At 49.6% G+C, this 21,073-nt stretch overlaps 1 protein-coding gene across 1 annotated transcript; it reads right to left on the bottom strand.

Annotated features, from left to right (window-relative positions):
- Positions 1-905: 905 nt before the first annotated feature.
- kif26aa (kinesin family member 26Aa) lies at positions 906-16,744 on the bottom strand. Its single transcript, XM_041064374.1, has 13 exons — positions 16,728-16,744; positions 15,541-15,733; positions 14,145-14,348; positions 13,545-13,638; positions 13,192-13,460; positions 12,170-12,353; positions 10,191-10,347; positions 9,311-9,473; positions 5,640-8,829; positions 3,853-4,043; positions 3,173-3,196; positions 2,649-2,799; positions 906-1,160 (listed from the first exon to the last, which is right to left on the bottom strand). Exons 1-13 carry the CDS (start codon positions 16,742-16,744, stop codon positions 976-978), a joined length of 5,022 nt encoding a protein of 1,673 aa, XP_040920308.1. The 3' UTR covers positions 906-975.
- Between the last annotated feature and the right edge of the window lie 4,329 nt (positions 16,745-21,073).

Here is a 21,073-nt window from a genome sequence, read left to right as displayed (position 1 = left end):
CAGAGCAGAAGAACCAAACTTTTCATGCAGCAACTTTAAAAAGAGCCTGAGAGAGTTTTCATGGACGAGGACGAGCTGAGCGAAGGAGAGAGAGAGAGAGAGAGAGAGAGAGAGAGAGAGAGAGAGAGAGAGAGAGAGAGAGTCGTCCCAGACTCCGACTGAAAACCGTCAGTGGAACAGGAAAATCATCAAAGAATGAGGAACAAATGGATTCGTTTGGACTGTTGATGTTTACGAGCCGACATTTAACTAATCACACGGACGGCGACTGGAGCCAATCAGCTGATCTGATCTGAGGTCGGGGAGGATCTGATCCTCTGCTCTTACCTCTGATTCTAACACCTGCTTCATGTGTGCGTTCAGACTCAGTCCTGGAGACGAAGCTCTGTCACATGGTTTATCACACGGCAGCGTCTGCTCCTCTGTTTGCATCATCAGCTCAGTGAACGTTTGTTTTTTAAATCAGCATCGACAAAAAACAGACACGATAAATATAAAATCACAACAAAAGGAAAATAATACTCAGAAACGAAAAGATAATAATAGAAAGGCACTTCCAGAGCTTTCATCCAGATCTGTTCATCTTCACTGATCTGATCCAGGACCAGCGCGTGGTGTAGAGTCCAGAAGCTGTGAAACCAGCTCAGACGTGTCTGGACTCCCCGCTGCTCGGTCCTCCGTCACGAAGGACGCAGCTTTTTCTCTCAGTCTTTTCTATCAGTCTCTCAGAGTGTCCTCAGCTTTCAGAGGCTCCTTCAGGTCAACACCCCCCACCCCCATCCCCACCCCCACCCCCATCCCCACCCCATATACACTGAGCTCTTCTGCAGTGGGAGGTGTCCTGCCACAGTTTATAATGGAGGTCTATGAAGAAAATGCTTTGTGCGCTGCAGTACCACGGGTGGCCACAAGGGCAGGCTGACAGCAGTGGTGCAGTGTCCAGCTCTCGTAACTCATCCACGGCCGACTGTCCTCTCACACCTCCACCTCCTGCTGTCCTCCCTGTGCGGCAGCAGCTGCTGTCACGGCGATGTCGAAGCAGGTCTCCATCATGACGCGGGACTTGCAGAGGTTGACGCAGTACTCCAGCTCCGCCGTGGCCTGAGACAGAGCCTCCAGGTACTCCTGGGACTCCCGGTCCAGGTCCTGGTCCACGTCGACTGGAGGGAGGACACAGACAGGGAGAGCAGGGTTAGAGTGAAGAAACAGTCCTGCACTGAACATGTTAGTTAACCTTTGACTCTCAGGCTCCTGTAGTTTGGGAGGAGAGAGTCGATGTGACAGAGATAAGAACCATGTTGATGAGACTCATTAATGTCCAAACTGATGCTGAAACTACAGTTCCCACAATGCTCTGGGGATGTAAACAGGAAGTATAATGCTGACACTGAGTCAGTGGATTAATTGTGGCCTGCAGCTTCTTTTTTTAGTCATATTTGTCTCCGTTCAGTCCAACTGTCCCAGTAACAGCAGCTGAATCAGCTGTGATCAGCTCCTGTCTGCAGTGAAGCTGTGGACGAACAGACTCCTCTCACTGGATCACTGTGACACTGAAGGCAACTTAAAAACAGCAGGATTCTCAATGAAGTTCTGCAGCATCTTCCTCTGATTTCTGAGTGGAGGCCTGTTCAGAGGTTTGGCTCAGTCTCAGATTTACAGTAAACTGACTGATGGTGCAGGGCATGTTGGGATACAGTGACGGGGGCTGCTGAGGACTCTGTACCCTCAACATCATGGCACGAGAAGCAGAGGGTGATGTACGAGCCTCTCCTCCCGCAGCCAATCAGAACGCGACCTGACTTATTAATGTCTTATTGATCTCAGGACACATTCAGGCTTTCTGCTGCGAGCTCGGACTCTTCATTCAGAGTGGAACATGTCTTATAAAAAGCATTAGAGAATTTTCTTGGAGTTGACCTGAGAGTTTGTCCCGCTGACAGAGAAATAACAAGAGGATGCAGAGATAATCCCTTTTTCCCTCTGGGCTGTTTGTCTTCGCAGTTTGCTCCAACAGTCTCCTCTCCAAACAAACACCCTGGCTCTCGTCTCTTTTTGTTGGAAGGATCCAGAAATAGAAGCATAATGGAGCGAGCGGAGCTGCGGAGGACGAGGCTGGACGCCGCCGGCAGCACTCAGCTGCAAACACTCACTCCGTCCACTCTGTGTGTTTGAGGTCGGGTCCTTTTGTGCTGTGTGATGAAAGAGGAAGCTGATTCGTCTGGTCTGCAGAGCCGTGGTCCCTGAACACAGCACTGGAGGATCAGAAAGTCCCGTTTCTCTCTGACTCTTCTCGACTTTCTGCGTCGTGTTGAGAGCAGAATGAAACCTGAGGTCTGAGATGAAGTCCAGCAGAACGCTGCAGGTCGTTACTGACCAGCGCTAGCATGTTAGCAGCTAGCTCATGAACAACTGGGCCTTTACTCTGAAGCTCCACTGACTTTAACAGTGAACGATCAGTGAGCATGAAACTCAGACTGACCTGAACCAATGTGAAAGTGTTGGTGATGAAACAGGAAACATTGATTTAAACACAAAAAGAAAAGCAGGTCACGTGACGACACCGTCAGAACAAAACGCTGAACCGGACAGAATCATTCTGTGATGGAGCGACTGGGAAAGCGGCTCTGCCTTTACACTGTTGTACTCACACTCTCCGCTCCATTTATTCGGGTGGAGCATCAGCCGGCTCTTGGCCTCCTCCAGCTCCACCTTCAGCCTCTCGTGTTTGCTCCTCAGCTCTCTGATCTGCTGCTGCCGCTTCTCCAGCATCTTCAGCCGGGCGTTAAAGTAGAGCAGACCCTGAGGACCAAACCAAAGTCTGAGTCAGATCCAGCACAAACCTGCTGCTGTTTCCCAGCTCAGTCTCTGTGGAACGAGGGACCTGCTCTGAGACACTCTGAGACAGTCTGTGTCCACTGCTGTGTTTAATTAGGAGCCAGTCAGAGGTAAAATTAGCATGAGCGCTAATCTGCCGGCTGTAGACTTAATCTGCAGGATGGTGAGCGGAGGATTAAGGACAGGTGAGGACGATCAGGGGACACAGAGGACGATCGGTGTCTCAGCTCCACTTAATTACGGGTGTGGGAAGAGAAACTGAGGGAAGACGTGGGGGGGGGGGGGGGGGGGGCAGTGTGCTGATCAGTGACAGTCATGTTTTAAAAATGCAACTCACCTTTTCAACATCATGGAACGGCTGCTAAGAGAAGACACACAGAGAGAAGACACACACAGAGAAGACACACGAAGAAGACAGAGAAGACACACACAGAGAAGACACACGAAGAAGACAGAGAAGACACACACAGAGAAGACAGTGATTTCAATCAAAGCTCCTTCCAGCTCAATTAACGTCTTTCCTTCCCTCCACACTCTCTTCGCCGCTCTGCTGCTGAAGGTTAATGACCCGTTAACACGGAGAGAGGCGACGGCTGTGACGACCAACCAGCCGAGGCCAACCTTTGCTCCTCCTCCTCCTCCTCCTCCTCCAGCCATCACTCACATCTAAACCCATTAAGACTAAACTGGCCCTGAGGCAGAGATCAGTGAGCAGTGAGTCTGACCTCAGGCTGGACTGAGCAGCACCGAGCTGAACACTAACAGCTGCACCAAAATTTAATCAACATGCAAAATCAAACTGATTCAGTTCAACGTGCTGCTGGACGTTCTGTCAGTGACACAGCGTTTTCAAGTTCAGTGTCTCGTTTCTGTCCTAAATCTGCTCGACTTTTCTCTCCACAGTCCTCAGGTATCAGGACTCGTCCTTCTGGTCCCGTCACCATGTGACGCTCGGAGAAGCAGCAGAGGCACAAACAGGCTTTTAACATTCTCCTGAGCAGATGGAGTCCGCCTCACCTCTGACCCTGTCGCCGCCTCCTTCCTCCTCTGCAGCCGCTCCACGTCGTCGATCTCGTACACCTTTATCTCAAAGGGCTCCTTCAGGGTGCCGCCCAGCGGGGGCAGGTCCACCCACTGACCCCCCACCTTCCTGCCCAGAGAGCAGGAGTCGGGCAGGGGAGCCGGGATCAGACGCCGCCGCAGGAAACCTGGTGGACGTAGAAATAACAAAGTGAAAATAATCTTAAGGTAACGCTTCATAATCAGCCTGTGATTTACGACGGATCACAGGCTCAGGTTATATCACTGCTCTCAGACCTTATTCACTCACTCAGACACAAACAAGTGGGAGAGAATGAAATGTAAAGGAGCAGAGCTCAGTTCCAGCTTCACTTCAGCTGGAGTGGAAAACAAACGCACCTTTTTCTGTCTGAGGAAGAAAAACCATAATAAAGTCATGTAATGACATGACACATAGATGCAGGTGGATTCTGACCCTGAATGTCACAGAATCTGACTGAAGGCTGTGATATAACCTGAGCTGCTTCTCCTTTCTTTACCAAAATAAAATCCTCTGAAAGCTCATTTCCCATCTGAGTAAGAACCAGTCAGAGTGGAACTGGTTCTGTCTGGAGGCAAACTGGTCTTTGAAAGGTTCTAGATACGAGCAGGTGAGGGGCAGGTACGAGAACAGCCCACACAGCTGGTTAGTTTTCACCAGCCTCATCAGCATGTTCCTCCGACCTGTGTGTGATAAGCTTTTAATGGTGCTGTGCACAGACTGAGAGGTTCCTGCTGCTGCTGCTGATTCAGTTCATCACTGTGATGAACAGTAAAACCAAAGGCAACAGCAGCACAAACAAAAAGCCATTACTGATTATTAAAAACACTCTGAGTCTGAGTGAGGAGTCAGGAACAGTGACAGGCTGAGGAGGAGTGTGTGTGGGTGTGTGTGCAGTGGATGAGCGTGGAGGGGGGGAGGGCGGGGTAGGCGGGGGTGGGGGGATGATAATTGGAGTTGGATATGTACACCGGGAACTGCCACAGCTTCGTGAAATATTCATGAGATAGAAACGAGCCACAGATCCACAGACTGATGGCAGGCATATCACGAACGCCGCTTCCATATGCATCAGGCATGACCTGCGTCGCCGCTGCTGTGAATCACAATCAGCTGCTGTGAGGTAGAATATGCTACAACAACGTCCGACATAATGTGCACGGCTGTAGATTCTCCTCCGATAACGCCGGGCTCAGAGATAAGTTGAGGGGAGCAGCCTTTGATAGATGCTCCCACAGCAATAATACCTGTACTCTTCAGTGTGCATTCATGAAAACATTCTACAGAACAGCTGCTTTCATCCCATCAGGGCATCGCACACCACGATGGATGACAGCACCTTTTGGAAAAAGCCATAAATATGTTAATTTCTTCCGGAGGAGACGAGTTTTATGGCTCTTTGCTTTTCTGAACCAGTACAATGAGAAATAGTTGTTGAATGTCAGATTTGGGCAATAAAGTTTTGCCATTAACTGAAAACGGGCTCAGGTGAAAAGTAAAGCTCTGCTTTTTATTTTCACTTTTCCATTTCTCACACGAGCTGCTGCTTTTTTTGTTCCTTCAGGTTTTAATCTAAAGAAAAGCAAACACCAATGATGCTGATGTGCTTTAGACACACACAGTGTACCAGGTTTACAGTTATCACTGAATAGCAGCAGTGTGTCTTTGGTCGGTTGAGCTGTGGAGTCTGATCATTATAATTCATTATGTGTCACACTTTTCTGTCTCTGCACCATGGACTCACCATTTCCCCTCTTCTTGGGCGATTTGGAGACTCTGCTCCGGTTGGACGAGGACCCTCCACTCTCACTCATGGAGTCATGGGTTGAAGAAGTGCTGCCGGTGGTTTCACTGTCTCGGATCATACTCTCATAGCCGCTGCTCCCCCCGCTGTGGTAAAACAGGGCGGTGCGGCCCATGGCGGGGGGCAGCTCCCCACTGAGGATGCTGCTGTTGTCGCTACCGTGCCCACTGCTATAGCGCTGCGGCCTCCGAGGTGCGGTGATCTTGCTGTAAGGTGATGGTAAAGGAGTGTTGACTGGTGAACCGCTGACACTACTAGTCCCACTGTCAGTGCCATCGCTTCCAGTCAGTCCAGGCCCCCTGCTGAGCTTCTTCCTTGGGCTCCCAGAAGCTAACTCACTAACCCTGCTGTTAGCCGCCCTGTTGATGGCCTGCTTCGTGCCCATTACAGTGCCTCTTCCTGTCTTGGCACCTGTCCCAGTGCGAGCAGGGGACTTATCAGTTAGAGGTAGGCTGGCATTGCGTCCAGCTGTATTATCAAGAGGTTTTGGGGAGGAGCTCAGGCTCTTGGAACTGCTAGATGACAGTGTTCGAGCCTTCGATCCTCCAGAAACTGCTGTTCGTGAGCTGCTGCTGCCGCGGACCTGGCCGAGTTTGCTTGCAGTTAGAAAGACACCTGGAGAAGCTTGGGAGGAAGAAGCAGATGTGGAAGTAGAGGCTGGGACTCCGAGTCTTGGCACTGATCTGTTGGATCTGCTGTTACCTCCTAAAGTAGCACCACTGGTATCCTTGAACACTTCCTGCTTGGATCCAGCGAAAGTTTGACTGTCGCATCTCTCCAGAGACATCAGACTCCCATAGTACCTCGAAGAATCTGCTTTGGCCCCTTGTGTCTTCAGGCTTGATGATGTCCTGGCAGAGCCATGCTCAGTTTTTAGACTAGATGTCCTGTGGCTGAATGAATCTGCCCGGAGCCTGACGTAGAATTCTTCCACTGAAGTTGATGTTTTAGGGAATGAGGACTTTCCAATGTCACTGCTTGTTTTAAAGGCACTTGGAAACGGCACAGTCCTTGTCTTTTGTTCTTGGCTTGACTGTCTGACTGGTGGAGCAGGAGGAGAGATGTTTTCAGATCCAGACCTGGAAATAATGCTGCTTTTCTGTCCATTTGTCTTTTTTCCCAAGGAAGCAAACCTCAGGGTACCTGTCACTGAAGCGGTCTCATGGCCCCACCTTGATTCAGAACTCTGGGAGACAGAAACAGTTCCCAGAGTTGTTGCCCCTCGGGTGAGTCGAGGCAGTTTGATGAGAGTATCGGTTCTCCTGGACTTCTCACAACCATCCACTACCCTCTGAGCCGAAGATGATGCTTGTGCCTTTGGTAGCCGAGGTACACTGTTACTGTTTCCACCAGGCCTCTTAGAGGAAGCACTGCTCATGCCACTTCTTGATGGCTTACCTTCAGAGAGAAACTCGACCTCTCTGGGATCAAAGTGACTGCTTCTCTGAAGCAAAAAGTCATCATGTCTGCCTTCCTGTCTGCTGCAGCCCACACCTGCAGATGAGGTAGGCTTTGTTTTCCTGGGAAGACTGGAATGAGAGGCGTGATGGGGAATCTGGGCTGACAGTGAGGTGTTCAGAGTACTGGCTCTCAACTTGAGAGAGGCTTTGGTTGAGTCAGGGGAGGGAGGGCACTTGGTAAAAGAAGGTTTATTTGGAGTGGTGGGGTCACTGTCCAGCTCTGAGAAACCGACTCCACTGTCATTCAGGGAGCTCTTGATGCCATGCTGCAAAAATTGCTGTCTATGAAATATACTTGGTGAGGTCAGTGTGGATGCATTCTCTGCTGCCATATTTTTGTCCCTCAGATGAAGCCTGCTGGTTGAGTGAGCACCGTCACCGTCAGCTGAATCAGCACTTATTTCACTTGGCCTCGAGCCAACAGATGACTGCTTGTTGCCATGTTGGGAAAACATTTCCTGGCAGCTGGCGCCGACATCAGCCCCAGGTCCCACAGCTCTTTGTTGAGACGTGTAAGCATCATACTCGTCGTTAATACTGCTGATGATGCTAACAGGACGAGAGCCAGAGGCTAAGGCCTGCAGAGAGCTGCCACTGTTGAAGCTCAGGAGGTTGGAGGGGCGGCCGTTGTCTGGCACAAGACCATGAGGAAGCTCCTCTACAACTGTGAACACAAGTTCATCCTCCCCGTTCAGCTCCACAGGTTGCTGCAGTGTAATTGTAGTCCTCAGAAAATCCCTCTCAAGGACACTTCCTAACAGAGCTGTCCGGAGATTATCTGCCTCCATGGGGCATCTGCTTGTATGAGGGGCTCTTTCCATGCTAAGTGACCCCAGTGGTTGGCCTTGCTCCGGTGCTTGTTGACTCATACCCACTGGGGGAGTCCTATAAACAACCTCCCCAGGCTGAGAGGCTACCCTGGATGTCCTAGGTAAGGATGGTGAAGCAGATGGCTTGGGTACACCTCCTTTGAGGTAGACCTTCTCTCGCACTATAGGCTCTGTATCCTGAGAACAAGTCCAACTAGGTTTTACCACAGTTGGCTGGAAGGGGGTGGCTGAAGGTTTCTCCCCATCTGCACTTGTCTGCTTGGAAGTGTCCTTGAGATCAGGACAGAGTTTGGATTGTTCCTGATTGGGTTTATTTGTGCTTGTGGTTGGTGTGCTTTCTAAGAACCTTTGAGAGAAGTTCTTATCAGATTTGGGTGGAGATGTCACCTCTGCAGGTTTAGTAGCTCCAGTCTGAGGCCTAAGTGCTGCTTGTGCTGCTCTGCCTTCTGTGCCAAATGTGGCCGGGCCCTCGCTGCCATCGATGTAGTCGAGTCTCTCCTGTAACTCTGCAAACGTGTTACACTTGAAGTGATCACCATCAGACCGGGGTGTGTCTTTGACTCGCTTTTTGTTCAGGGAGGGGATGATAGGAACAAAGGAGGGTGGTCCCTCGTTGTCGCTCAGTTCTCGGTCTGAGATGGCCGTCCCTCCTGGCCCAACATAGATGACTGTGTCGCAGGAGTGTTCGCTGCTGGAGGAGTAGTCTGGATCACTGGAGAGCAGCAGGGGTGTGTCCGGGTCGAGGGCCACGGTCCGAGGGTGGAAGGGTCGAAGGTGCTGGGATCGGTGGTGCGGACCCTCCTCGCAGGAACTCTCCCCTCCAGATGAGCTGGACGCATACTGCAAAAAGAGGTGACGCAGACTTTGCAAACACAGCAAACAACCTGAAGTGTCCTGTGTCGACACACACATTATAAATCTGTAAAATGTGAAATATATTTTCTGTCTCTGCTTGTTCCAGAGAAAATATTCAACGTTTAAGCTCAAGGCACCATTTTTTAGTTTAATTTGTTAACCTTTCTAAATTTCATGAAATGGAAACTCTCTGTGGGAACAGGAACTACTACAGAAATAAAAATCATTCACTTAAACGCTGTTGGGACTTAATTAAAACAAAACACACTGGGACTTTAAGACAATAAAAAGTCCACATGGACACTGAATGTTACCTGATGTTCTGTGTTCATATTGGAATTAATTTGCAGATAAATCAAATTAATTCATTTCAGATGATAAAAAGCAACAAATCACATCTGGTCAGATTCCTGGACCTCGACCGTGATGAGCTGGAGAAATAAAACCTGACTACAGGGTACAGCACCTTGGACGACTTCTTCCTCATGCGGTGGATGCGGGAGGCCAGCTGCACCGTGGTCAGTGTCTCCATGTAGTTGGCCGGGGAGTCGGAGATGTGGGCGATCATGGTGGTTCGACAGTTGATGTTGCCCAGGGATTCGCTCAGCAACATGGTGAGCTTGCTGTCCCTGAATAATACATCAAGAAACCCCTCGTTAGCCAAAAAAAGAGCGAAGCTGTACGTCAGGCTGGGGAAACCCCACAGGATCCCAGAAACCGTTCATTACAGCACGCAACAGCTGGGCACAGAGGCAAAAAGGAAGGGGAGCCGTCTCTCATTCTACATTAATGACGCCTACTTTGAACTACATGCCACATGTGATCTGCAGGCAGATATGTGCTGATGTGTCCATCAAATCCTGCCTCTGAAAAGATCCAGGGTCCAGCTTTAATGATCATATACTCCATTTAAATACTACAACCTAAGGTTTTCTAGTTTCTTTAATGAGAACAACGAAACTGAGATCTGGCCTGAATTATTACTCAGGTCACACGTTGGTGCTTTTCTGGTTCATCCAGACATGATCACATTTTCCAAGGATTTCACCATGTTTCCACTAAACTGCTGCAGAACTTCAATACAATAAAATACAATGAGAATCAGGCTGAGTCTCCATCAACTATCTGTATGTGAATATACTTAAGAGGGAGGTTGTGGTTCTGTACACCGTAGTTATGCCATCACGGTCACAGTGAGAGGACTGAATTTATTCATCAGTGTAATCCTCTGTTTTAAGACTGAAACTCCTGGTTGAAACTGCAGGTCTTCCCCTCTGTCCTCCCCGTCCTCGGGGGCCTCTGACCCCTGTGGGATTCATTAAAATGCCCACAGCGTGAGCTCCTACCTGTAGGGAACGTGCTTGGCCCCGTTGGCGAGGGCGAGGATGACATTTCCCAGTGCAGACAGGGACAGACACTGACCTCCGCCCCCCTCTCTGGTCCTGCTGATGTCCGTCTCACAGCTCCCCAAATCCAGGAGGTGGAGACGACTCCGACTGGACACTGAGAAACAGAGAAACAGCCTGTTTATCTGCTCGTTAGTGCTCAGATGGCTCAGCGTTTAAAGGACTTCTGAATGAACTGAATCATTTATGGACAGAACATCAATCAATGGCTCCTTTAATAACTGACTGGATGATAAAGTCATTTATCACAGCTGACTGTCCATCTTCTCTTCATGGTGCTCTTCATCAGGAAAATCCCACCTCGGTCCCTCAGTACAGAAATCTCTGCTGCTGTTATTATAAATGTGGGCCTCATTTAAATGTGAAAAAATGTGCATGGAGTCTGGGCTGAGTCAGAGCTGGAGCTGAGGCTTCATGCTCAAATCCCACAGAGAGATTTGGTTCGGTGGATTAACTGATTTCTGTGAGCGAACAGGGCCAGTGCAGGAGCAAAGCACCACAAATACGACAAGTAAGAACAGCTCTGAGATCAGAGGAGAGCAAGTCTGCGGCTGCACAGGACATCAGGACGAGGAGGCAGGGACGAGAGCCGGATACCAGTCCCATTTCAAGTCCCAAATCAAGACCAACAAGCCCCAGTTCAAATTCCCAGGCAAGACCAGCAAGTCCCAAGATGGCACCACTATAATAATATAACAAATAAAGGCATAATAATAGCACTGGTATCAGAGGAGACGTGTCTACAGTCCCACGTCCAGACAGACCTGTGTCAAGTCCCAAAGCAGGTCTCATTTCATATATATGCACACTGAACCAGGTAAGTGGTTTTATTGCTGTGGCTGATCTCTGTCTGTGTACATCTGTATAACACCACCACGTTCAGCTGCTTCATCTCATCTCTGATCAGCTCAGATAAATATTCAGATGCAGATCAGTGTCGGTCTGAGGTCTCTCTCTCTCTCTGCTCATTTTAACTGCCTGCTCATTTCATTAAGTCAGAGAAGTGATGGTGCGAAAGATCAACTGCCCACATCAGCAACATTTAGAAAGTGCTGAGAGAGCTGAGTTGTCCAAACACTGCAGGACACAGAGACTCACAGAGACTCATCAGCCATGGACGGAGAAGCACTGAAACAGTAATAAGTGTGAAATGTCTGAGCTGTGACAGGTAAACGTGGGCGGAGGCTGCGTTAGCGTAGCCTCTCTGCTTGTTAATGTTCTTGCTGAGTGAGTCGGCAGCTCTTCATGAAGCTAATTAGCTGCTGCGTGTTTGGAAATGAATAGTGGAGGGAAAGGAGAGCTAATCCCTGACAGAGCTGCGCGACCGTCAGCGGTTGAGTTTATTCTTGCCTGAGGGATCAGTGTCTGAAACGTCGAGCTTTTAGATGATTCACGCTCCCATTGTTTTACAGCACGTGATTCAGGTTTTACTGTGCGTCAGGTCAGGTCCGTGTCCGTGGCCCTCAGCTCTCAGCCCACTGGCTCCTACTGAAAAGGAGCAGATCACCTGATCGGTGGGTTTTGGGGGCGTGGCCTTCATCATAAAGGCCGTTCTTTATATTGACTGAGAATCACAAAGTAAATGTACAGTTTTCTCAGCAGCGTAGTCTTTAGCAGTGACTCTATCAGGAACCTGAAGCTCTGTGACTGGATGTTTGTCAGTGAAATGCATCTTGGGAGTCGGAGCTGACGTCTCTCCTTCAGTTTTTAGGTCCACAGACTTTTGAGTTTAGATCAAAGAACCAGACGAAAAACACAGTTCATCTTTTGTCCTGATGATTCAACAAAGAGAGTTTTATGTCTCAGACTGAGTGGACAGTGGACAGAGGACATCCCTGTCTCTGAGAAACACTCCGACTTCACTAAACTCTGAAACATTTGACTGTTTTTCCTCCGTTTACAGACAAACACACACTGACTTGCCGCCTTGTTGCTCTTGTCCAGCCTCTCCCTGTAGACGTGCAGGGTGAACAGGAAGTGCGAGTTTCTTCGGGCCTCCTGGTCGTGCGGCGCCCGGGTGTTCCTCCTCGCTGCCAGGGCGGCGTCCAGGAAAAACGCAGCTCGCTCAGCATTGTTCACCCGAAGCTCCGTCTGGTTCTGCAGCTGATGGAGAGAGAGAGAGATGAGATGAGATGTGAGGGTCGGAGCTGATGCTCTGCTGTGAACTGCTCTCAGGTTCACAGAGCAAGCAGGTTCACTGATCATCATGAACACAGGTGAGTCACCTTCACAGGTTAAAGCCTCAGGTCACATCATCTGTCACTGATTCATGTTTGATCTGTGCGTAACTCATCTGTTGTCGGTTTGTGCGTCTGAGCTGTGTCACACCTCTGCAGTGACTTCAGCTCAGAAACGTCATGTGTCTGAAACAGGAAGTCACTCTGAGTTCATGAAGAGTCTCAGCTACAAAGAAAATCAGCAGACAAGTTTCTCAGAGATAAACTGGGAGGACGACAACAGCTACGACGTGACAGAATGAGTCTGCACGAGGGAGAAGGGAAAAGGAAATTAAAGTCAGGAGATAAAAAGTGGCAGACAGAAGGAGCCCGGGGAGATAAAACAGAATAAGAATAAGGAGGAAGGTCAGGACTAATTGGACAGTTGTGGACCAAGATGAAATCCCTGGGGTGAAGAGGAGGTCAGAGAGGAGGGGAGGAGGAGGGGAGGAGAGGAGGAGAGGAGATGGAGAGGAGATGGAGAGGCGTGAGAGAGGAAAATCTTCGAGGTGACCTGATGAAACATCAAAAAAATACTCCAGTGTCCCAGTTGTCAGAGGATGTGTCTGACAACCTTTGTCCTGGCTTTTACTTTGAAAGCACAGATGCTGTGCTGCTACTTCCTCTCGTGCTGGTGAGGTGAAGGGAAGACAAAAGCGAAGGAAGTGAAAGAAAGAGACAATTTAAGAGGGAGTGGATGAAGGAGGGGTTGTTCTTCAGCCTACCTGGGATCCACAGACGGGGTCTTCTCTCAGCGACACCACGGGGCCCGGGGCCTCCCGCTGGCCCCCAGAGGAGCAGGACGGTTCTGCCAGGAGGTCAGTGAGCGTCTCCTCCCGGCCGGAGATCTCCACAGCCGACACTCGGACAGAGAAACCAGCTCCAGCCTTTTCCCTCCGCTCCTCCATCACCTTAAAGAGCCAGGAGATGGCCGTCGGAGCCACGCCCAGACTCTGGGTGGAGCAGTCCCGACCAATCATGGTGTAGGTCTTACCTGGGGGGCGGAGTCAAAAATCATGTGACTTGTAAAAATGACTGAAAAAGTGTGTGTGCATCTGTTGTGTATGCGTTGTGTTACCCAGGTTCGCATGTCCGAAGCAAAAGATGCAGCCGTCCGCTCCGTTCACCACCGACTGGATGACCTCCGCCACTGTCCCCGAACACACCTCGGCCTATCAGGATCGAGATCCACACAGCATCGACCAATCGTGTTAGAGGTACGATCCGGATACGATGACACAGTGTGATACTTAACTACACCACACTCAGGTTGTGTTACGTTGTTCTGTGCTCTGGTGCATTCTGCTGTTGCAGGCGTTTTGTTGACGTGTGTTATGCTGCAGTGCGTGATGCTGTGTCATGTTAATGTGATGTTGTGTTACCATTAATGATCGTTCCATGTTGCTCTGCTGTGTCGACTTTTACCGTGACACACTGAAACTCGGGTCACGTTGCACTGTGTTAAATCGTGTTGTGTTAGTGTGTTAGCTCATGTTACGTAACGTGTTAAAACTCTATGATCCGATGTTTCACGTAGTTCACATACGACACGCTGTGCCACAGTGTGACAGGATGTAACACAACATCACACAAAGCAGGAGTCAGCTGTTACTGCAGAACCAGAGAGTGACACAAACACACACACACACACAGCTGAACCTGAAGAACGAAGCCTCACCTGTGAGGAATCCTGGGAGAAGATGGCATCGAAGGTGAAGGTCTTGGGCGCGGTGGCCGAGGACCGTCCCCCAGCCGAGGACCGTCCTCCGGCCGGCGTCTCGCACAAACTGAGCTGCTTCTTTCTGCCGTCGACCTTGAGGAAGGACGCGGACTCAGAGGACTCGCTGCTGTAGACCGAGCAAATCCGGACCATCACCCTGACCTGCAGACAGACAGGAAGTCAACGTCAGAGAGGACGGATGGCGGCGCTCTGATCAGAAGTTGCACAGACGCACAAAACCTCCAGACCTGTGCTGAGCTCCGACCTCACAAACTTTACTCTCTTCATCTTCATCTTGTGTTGTGTACTGTGCTGTGCTGTGCTGTGCTGTGTGTTGTGTTGTATTGTGTTGTGTTGTGTTGTGTTGTGCGTCTGACTCTCTGATGGCTTTTTATTGGTCCGTCAGAGCTGCTGACTCTGCACGTGGACAGGTGAGGGGGTCAGCAGTTTTCAGATGTGTTGCTGTGAGCAGCTCCTGATGTCCGAGGAAAAAAAACCTAAACGCTGAGTCAGAGATGAAGGAGAATGAGGCTGATCTCTGATCAGATCACAAAGAGTCCAGACGGTTTCATGAAGGCTGAGCTACAGACAGGCCGTTATCAGCAGCTGCAGACGGAGGCGATGGAACGAGCTGACTTCAGAAGGGAGCAGAGAGGAGCAGAACTGACGTCACCGTGAACCACGGTGAGACGTTTGTCTGCAGAGGACATGACTCAGGCTCAGGTTCAGGCTGGATCCAGACCAGCTGCCATGAAACCATGTGGATCTTCATTAGGACAAAGTGTGAGCGGAGTTCGGTGGTGTCCTGTCGGGAGGTCAGCTGTGTGATGAGGGTCATGTGACCTGCTCCGAGATCACGCCGGTCCAGCACGTCAGGTCAGACGCTAAATCCACAGTGGGTTCATCCCGTCACGCTGAGCACACGGCAGCAGGTCTGGCAACGTGATGGACTCTGATGACCGAGCGTCTGATCTGCAGCCAGGACCAGAGTCCAGGCTCAGTCCACATCCACAGGCCTGTTACATAACATCAGAGGACATGAGTCCCGCTGGACATGAACAGAAGCAGACTGACAGTCCTGTTAGCGCCCCCTGTAGGCTTTATCCTGAGGGTGGCGCTAGAGGAAAGATCATGGTTAAAATGTGTTGGGTTCTTCAGAGGTTGAAGGTTCTCTCTGGTCCTGTCCAGCCTCTCAGCCCCTTCATACTCACACAGGAAGAAGAAGAAGAAGAAGAAGAAGAAGTCCTTCATCCAGACCCCCCTGTGACCCCGACCCCCCCTTCATCTGGTCTTACAACCTGGACTCAAGAGAATCCAGCAGCCTAAGACTCCAGGTAACAACATGCCGTCTTACCTTTCCCATCCTCGGCGTGTCCTTGACCTTTGACCCAACACGAAGGAGGCATGGTGGGATGGCGGGCGGAGAGAGCTGCAGGGCCCCACTGAAGCCACCGGTGTACAGCAGGGGCCCTGGGGCCTCAGCAGGCGAGGAGGGGGGGCCGGGCTCGGACTTCTTCCTGCGGGACAGGCTGAGCTTCTGAGCTGCCCTGAAGATCAAAAACATCCAGTCAGGAATCAGGTTTACACACCAGCAGGTTTGTTAAATCCTAAATGTGAATCTGACTCTGGTCCTTCAGGTCTGTACAACGTCCTCAAGCTGCGAGGAACAAAAGCACTGAATGACTGACTGATGGTGGAAGAGATTTTCATGACACCATGAACGTTTGTGTGTCACACAGGTCCTCAGAGCCAGGTTCAGGTGTGTCTCCAGGTGTGAAAAGAGGATCTGAATCAGCTCTGAAGACAGAGAACACAAACAGAGGAAGAGAATGAGAGAGAGTGTTGGATCAGTGGGGCATTAACAAAGTTCAGACTCAGGTCTGACATCATTAGAGTCTCCCTGCACTCCTCCTCCTCCTCTTCCTCTTCATCCCTCCATCCTTCTCACTGAGTCCAATCAGAGAACAGAGTGTGTAATTACAGCTTCCATGAAGGACAGCAGAGTACAGCCTCTGGGAACACACTGTGTGTGTGTGGCGTGTGTGTGGTGTGTGTGTGTGTGTGTGTGTGTGTGTGTGTTGCAGTGAGGACAGTTTGGTTGGTCCTCACAAATCTGAAGGTCTGTTTGAAGGTTTGAGAGTTCATGTGACCGCCTCGGAGGCAGGAAGTGTGCGGTCAAACCACAGAACGAGGCCTCTGACACTAATGAGCCGCAGTCAGGGCCTTGCTCTGTGGTTTTCAGAGTGTGAGTGAAAGTTAAAGCTGACATTAACGTGAACTCGCTCCTAACTGCGAACAAAGTTGTTTTATGGTTAAATCTTCTACAGTCTCGACTAAACCAGACTTCTGTTCTTTATTTCACCCAGAAACACGTCGCGTCCTGTTTGCTCGTCTCGTCTGTTCCTCTGAACCCATCGGCCTTAGATCTGAAACCCTGATAACAAAGTGCAGTTTCTTTAACATTTAACTAGGTTTTGTATTTGGTAAAAGATGTTAGATGATTAAAATGAGAATCTCTGTGAGAGAAACACTAATACTCACAGTTCCTTCCAATCCATTATCTGCACAAAGCTTTTGGACTTGAACCGGATCCAAACTTGTTCTCGTCCTCATTCACCATCGTAAATAAGCAAATTTATTCTGAGGACGAATAATCATGACTCAAGACAGGAGGAACATCTGGAGCTAACGAATATCCTCCGGGCTGAACGTGAGAGCCGGCAGCGATGAAAGTTGTGTTTGATAGTGAAACGTGTCCTGGCAACAGGTGTCCATTGGTGATTGGCCACGATCCATCGATATCTGATGTGGAATCGATTCTTCCAGGGGAGAGTTTGATGGCAATCGACATTTCTTTAAGTCCAAATACCCATCCGTCCATTTGTCTTTAAAGTATCCATATAATACCATACGTGTCCGTCCGTCCATCCAGTGAGACAGTATTAGTGATTCGAACCGTTCTCATCAAACTCTTCAGGGAAATTATTCAACAGGTTTCAGTGTCGGCAGCAGTTTGTATCTCTGCCAACAAATCTCCACCCGTATCAGCGTCTGTGAATCCATCCATCAGTTGACTTCAGGAAGACTTTATCTGTTCATCAGTCAGAAATAAGTCCAACAGTCCAAATGTCTCCTTCTATCTGTCCGTCATTAACCTCTGTTATTCTCTGTACAGTGACGTCTGGATGACTAAAGTCATTGTCATCAAAGTCAAAGAATATTGAGATTGTTCCAATGTGTTTCATAGATCACCAATCAGAGCTGCTCATACTACAGCCACTCCGTCCTGTTTCCTCCCATACCCTCTTTACATCGTCATTTTTACTAAATACGATGGGATTTTCTACAATATTCCAACAGGTTTCAGACACTTTATCAATCAGAATAACAACTGTACCACTTTACCCTTCGTACATCAGTAAATTCTCCATCCATCCGTCTGCGTCTCCGTGTTTCATGTCTGATCGGAGTCTGTCCAAGCAGCTGGAAGTTTTCAGGGACAAACGAGTGGAGTTTGTGTTGAAAAGCAGAAGATCATCCTGCAGAGATCTGTGAAAGTTTAGTTCCGTCAACAGGAAATTCTTCTGGTTTCACCTTCAACAATCCGGCACTTTTTCCTTCATGTATCCATCCACCGTGAAATCACTCTATCCAACAGCATCCTTGAGCCAAGCATTGCACCAAGCCAGCTCAGAGCCCTCCATCGGTTCTTGTAGCTCCTGTTTCACCTCTTCGTTTTGTTCCACATGTAGACGTGATCTGCGCTCCCTCGTTCCTCTCCTCTTTTTTCCACTCTTCTCTTTCTCTTTTTCTCTCGGATAAATTTCGTCATTACTGAACCATCTTTGTCCTCCTCATTTCTCCGTAATGTTTCCTGTCATCTGACTTCTCTGCTCTCCCACCTACCTCTTTTTCTTCTATCTTTACCTTTTATCTTTTCCTCTTGCTCTTTGCATTGCTTTCCTTTATCTATCTTCCCTCTCCTTTCATTTTCCTCTCACTTTACCTCTTATTTTCCTGAACATCCTCTATTTTCTCCTTTAAACTGACCTGTTTTGCTTCATTTCTTTTATTTTCTCCTCCTTCCTCCACCTCTTTTCCTTTTTCTTCTCCTCTCCCTCTCTCTTCTCTCCTGTAGCTCCTCAGTCTGTTCCTGCAGTATCGCAATGCTTTGCCTCTCCCTCCCTCCCTCCCTCCCTCCTCCTCTTCCTCCTCTTCCTCCTCTTCTAACTCCAGGAGAGATGGGGGGGTGAAGAGAAGCAGCAGCAGAGGAGGAATAAAGGATTAAAAACAAGAGGAATAAACGAGTGAATGAGGAGCGGGTGGACTCCTGCTTCTCGTCGCTGTTGTTGCCGGGAAACACTGGCGATGCTCCAACCTTCCTCTCCTCCCTCCCTCCATCCATCCGTCTGCCTCGCTCACCTTCCCTCCCTCTCTCTCCTCCTCTCGTCCCCCTCCTCTCTCTCTTTTCACAGCCCCGCCTCCTCGTCGTGTCGACGCGCAGCAGCTGTGAAAACCACTGTTGATCGCCCCGGTTGATCCCCTCATTCCCCCCCCTCTCTCTCTCTCACACACACACACTTGACATGCTACATGAATACTTCATGAGACCGCCCCCCCCCCCCTCCACCTCCACCCCGCTGGACTTCAAAGTGTGTGTGTGTGTGTGTTGTAACCTTCAGGTCTGCAGGACTGATGCCAACTGGAGGAAAACTGGAGGACGGAAATTCTGAAGAGAAATGTGACCTGGACTGTCCATGTGGTTCTGTTTCTGAACAGAATGCAAGAAAAACTGTATTCCATCTGAGCCATAGAGTCCCGAGCCAATCAGTCAGCGAGGATCCACCGATCTCTGAACCAGACACCGATCAATACGAGGTGAGCAGCCAGAGGGAATCTGTCAGAGCTCACCTGCAGAGAGGTGATTAAGGTGATTATCAGCTGCAGGTCAGAACAACAGAAACTGATTCCAGACCAGGTCATTTTATGGGGGAAAAATCATATCACACTGTTTGTCACCAACAGTTACTCTGGAAAATAATGAGTAAAAAAATGATTTAATCCATTTCTGATAATATGACGGCGCTTTAAGATCAGCCGCTGTGACTGGACAGAAGTTCAGAGCTGAAAATGTTTGAGGAGAAATGATCAGATCTGTGATATTAATCAGACCTGAACTGGAATTAAGATTAAGATAGTTTAACAGAATATTTAATCCCATCGTCTAACACCAGCAAGTCTGTGCCTCAGCCCTCGTTAGCTCGGACAGCTTGTCAGCAGCTCCACCTCTGCACCGTCAGGTTTTATCTTTCTGCTAATTATCCTGTCCAGAGAATCAGAGAAGCAGCGGGTGTCTCATTGTCCTTCAGGCTTTCATCTGTTAGAAGCTCAGAAGTCTGAAAATAACACATCCAGGTCTGTGTCTCAGCAGGACCACAGCAGAGTCTGCTGACCCTCTCAGGCTGCTGTGGGTGGTGCAACACGGTGCTGTGAGGGTTGAGGGTTTGATTCCCCACAGAATGATGTATCTTTTTCTCTGCTCTGTTAAATGAGGGTTCACTGGGTTTTAATGCTGCTGTCCTCACACTGAAACCTGGTTTATATCAGTGAAACATTACAGTTTCATCCGGTAAAACATCCAGGTGAAGAAAATCAGGCTGACGATGCAAAGAAAACTGACTCCACCCAGGATTACCTGTAGTTATCACCTGGAGTAATTATTTAAATTCTACAGGAAACGATGGTTTCAGAGCTTTGACCTCAGAGTTTGTTTGTAATTACATGGCCTCATATCGGTGTGTAACTTTGTTCATTCACACCAAATAACATTTAAACGGCGCGACTGACTGATCTACCTGAGGCAGGTAAACTGAAGGAGGGAGGACTGAACCTGGCAACCCCGCGCGTGCGCAGCGGGAGGTGTCAGAGGCGGGACCGCAGGAGCAGGACCGGAGCGGACAGGGACGGCGGACAGCGGATGGCGGACGGCCTGGTCCCTCAGCTGGAGAGAGGGTTCATAGATGCAGAGGTTTGGCGGAATTAACTCTGTGTTCTGCTGATGGTTCGTCAGCTACAGTCCGTGTTTCAGCTCTGAATCCTGAACGTTAGCGGCCCGGTTTAGCCTGCTAGCTTAGCCCGCTAGCTTAACCCGCTACTTTAGCCTGCTAGCTTAGCCTGCTAGCTAGTTACAGTGCTCCCAAACCTGGCCCCGCTCCGCTCTTGTGACACACGCTCACCTGAAGTGAACCTGTCCTCGTGCAGTCTCAGGCTCCTGTCGCTAAAATCAGCTGAGGTAGATGCTGAGACGGTAAACCTAAGGGGGGAGCTGTAGGTAGGTTTCAGCAGTAAGGATCACTGTTGAATTTTTTTGTACCACAACCGTTTTGGTGTTATTTAGGCTTAAAATTCTTACATAAATTAGGGCGTGGTTACGTTGAGTGACATCTCCATAGACAGTCACTGGCAGTTAGCTCTTTGCTAAAGCATCGGCTGGGCTAGGCGGCTACATCCAGAGGCCTCCGGCTACCTCCAGCGGTTAACAGGCTTCAGACGTGGAGCTGGGGCGGAGCTTGTGTTGTGTGATGGCAGGTGTTACCACACTGAGGTGTGGGAGAGTTGCAGGTTGTGGTGAGCTTCTCGTGGTTTGTTAGTGAACAAACTGAAATCTACCAGCTCACAGGTGAGCAGCAGCATGTCAGTGCAGGTGATGAGCTGCTCTGACGGCAGCGTGATTTACTCTCTGACCTGTCACCATCAGTTTCTCTTGCTCCAGACTCCGTGTGGCTGATGAGCCTCCTGCCGCCGTTAGCAGCCGTTTTCAGGTCATACTTTGCTGCAGTGCTGCAGCTCTGGAGCTGATTCAGGCGTCTGCAGCAGGACGGAGGAAA

Source organism: Toxotes jaculatrix, chromosome 19 (genome assembly GCF_017976425.1).
Source record: "Toxotes jaculatrix isolate fToxJac2 chromosome 19, fToxJac2.pri, whole genome shotgun sequence".
Classification (NCBI taxonomy): Eukaryota; Metazoa; Chordata; class Actinopteri; family Toxotidae; genus Toxotes; species Toxotes jaculatrix.
This window is presented reverse-complemented; position numbering and strand designations above follow the sequence as displayed.

Bases quoted from the DNA above. Each gene is read 5' to 3' on its own strand.
- kif26aa (XM_041064374.1), bottom strand. The intron at 10,348-12,169 runs GTCAGTGTGTGT...TCTGTTTCTCAG, and splicing joins CAAGAGCAACAAGGCGGCAA to TGTCCAGTCGGAGTCGTCTC. The intron at 4,044-5,639 runs GTGAGTCCATGG...TACGTCCACCAG, and splicing joins GCCCAAGAAGAGGGGAAATG to GTTTCCTGCGGCGGCGTCTG.